This window comes from Montipora foliosa, chromosome 11 (assembly GCF_036669935.1).
Source record: "Montipora foliosa isolate CH-2021 chromosome 11, ASM3666993v2, whole genome shotgun sequence".
Classification (NCBI taxonomy): Eukaryota; Metazoa; Cnidaria; class Anthozoa; order Scleractinia; family Acroporidae; genus Montipora; species Montipora foliosa.
Genome location: NC_090879.1, coordinates 41,143,546 through 41,144,719, shown reverse-complemented (window position 1 = coordinate 41,144,719; position 1,174 = coordinate 41,143,546). Strand labels below are relative to the sequence as shown.

The 1,174-nt window shown below is 43.3% G+C and overlaps 1 protein-coding gene across 1 annotated transcript; it reads left to right on the top strand.

Moving 5' to 3' along the window:
- The first annotated feature begins 458 nt into the window (after nt 1-458).
- On the top strand, nt 459-1,166 carry LOC137977117 (craniofacial development protein 2-like). The gene has a single exon (XM_068824395.1). The coding sequence runs from the start codon at nt 459-461 to the stop codon at nt 1,164-1,166; it is 708 nt and encodes a 235-aa protein (XP_068680496.1).
- The last annotated feature ends 8 nt before the right edge of the window (nt 1,167-1,174 follow it).

Genomic DNA, 1,174 nt, shown 5'->3' with positions numbered 1-1,174 from the left:
CTAGAAAAGGTGGACTAAAAATTGCTCGTTCACAAACTCCTGGCTGGCAAGCCGCGGCCAGCGGGAATCCACAACAGCGGTGGAAAAACAAAGAAATCAACTACTAATCTTATCCTGGCATCATGGAATGTCAGAACCCTGTTAGACAATGAAGAGCGACCTGAAAGAAGAACAGCTCTTATCTCTCGAGAACTAGAACGCTACCAGATTGACATTGCAGCACTGCAAGAGACCAGTTTTCTGACCAGGGACAACTCAAGGAAAAAACTCACACCTACTACTGGTTTGGCAAACCATCTGGTGAGCGAAGAGAAGCAGGGGTTGCTTTTGCAATATCAAATCATCTTGTTAAAGAACTTGAGTCACTGCCAACAGGACAGAATGACCGTCTGATATCATTAGGAATTCACATTGGTCAACAAAGATATCTGACACTGATCTCAGCCTATGCACCAACAATGACAAACGACATTGAGACTAAAGAGCTATTCTATCGATCACTGGAAAGCTTGCTCTCCGAGACTCCTGCAGCTGACAAGCTCATTATATTAGGTGATTTCAATGCAAGAGTGGGAAAAGATCATGAAGCATGGCCACAAACATTGGGGAAGTTCGGAAGAGAGAAAATGAACTCAAATGGTGAAATGCTCTTAACAAAGTGTTCTGAATATCAACTGGCTATCACAAACACGTTCTTCAACTTCTCAGACAAGTGGTACTACTCATGGAAACATCCAAGATCTAAGCACCCTACTCTCCTGGACTACATCATTACTAGGAGATCTGATTTGAGGGACTTCCGCAGCACCAGAGCTATGAGGGGAGCCGAGTGCTGTACCGATCACTTCATGATCCGTGCCAAATGTAACATCAAACCAAAACCTCCTCCTCTGAAGAAAAAAGGGTCAAAACCCCCCAAGAAACTGAAGAACCAAACTGAGAAAGACAAACTTGTAACCGGGATTAGTGAAAATCTCCCAACATTACCAACTGGTACTATTGAAGAACAGTGGGAAGCCTTGAAAAATTTGGTCTATAGTGCTGCATCAGACGTCCTCGGCAAACCTACTAGGAAGCATACAGACTGGTTTGATGAATCCAATGAAGAAATCATGGAGCTCATCAATGAAAAGAATTTGCTGTTCCAGAAGACACTAGATAGTTGATGTACTAG

Coding starts and splice junctions, on each gene's coding strand:
- LOC137977117 (XM_068824395.1), top strand. CDS start 459: ATGACAAACGACATTGAGACTAAAGAGCTATTCTATCGATCACTGGAA.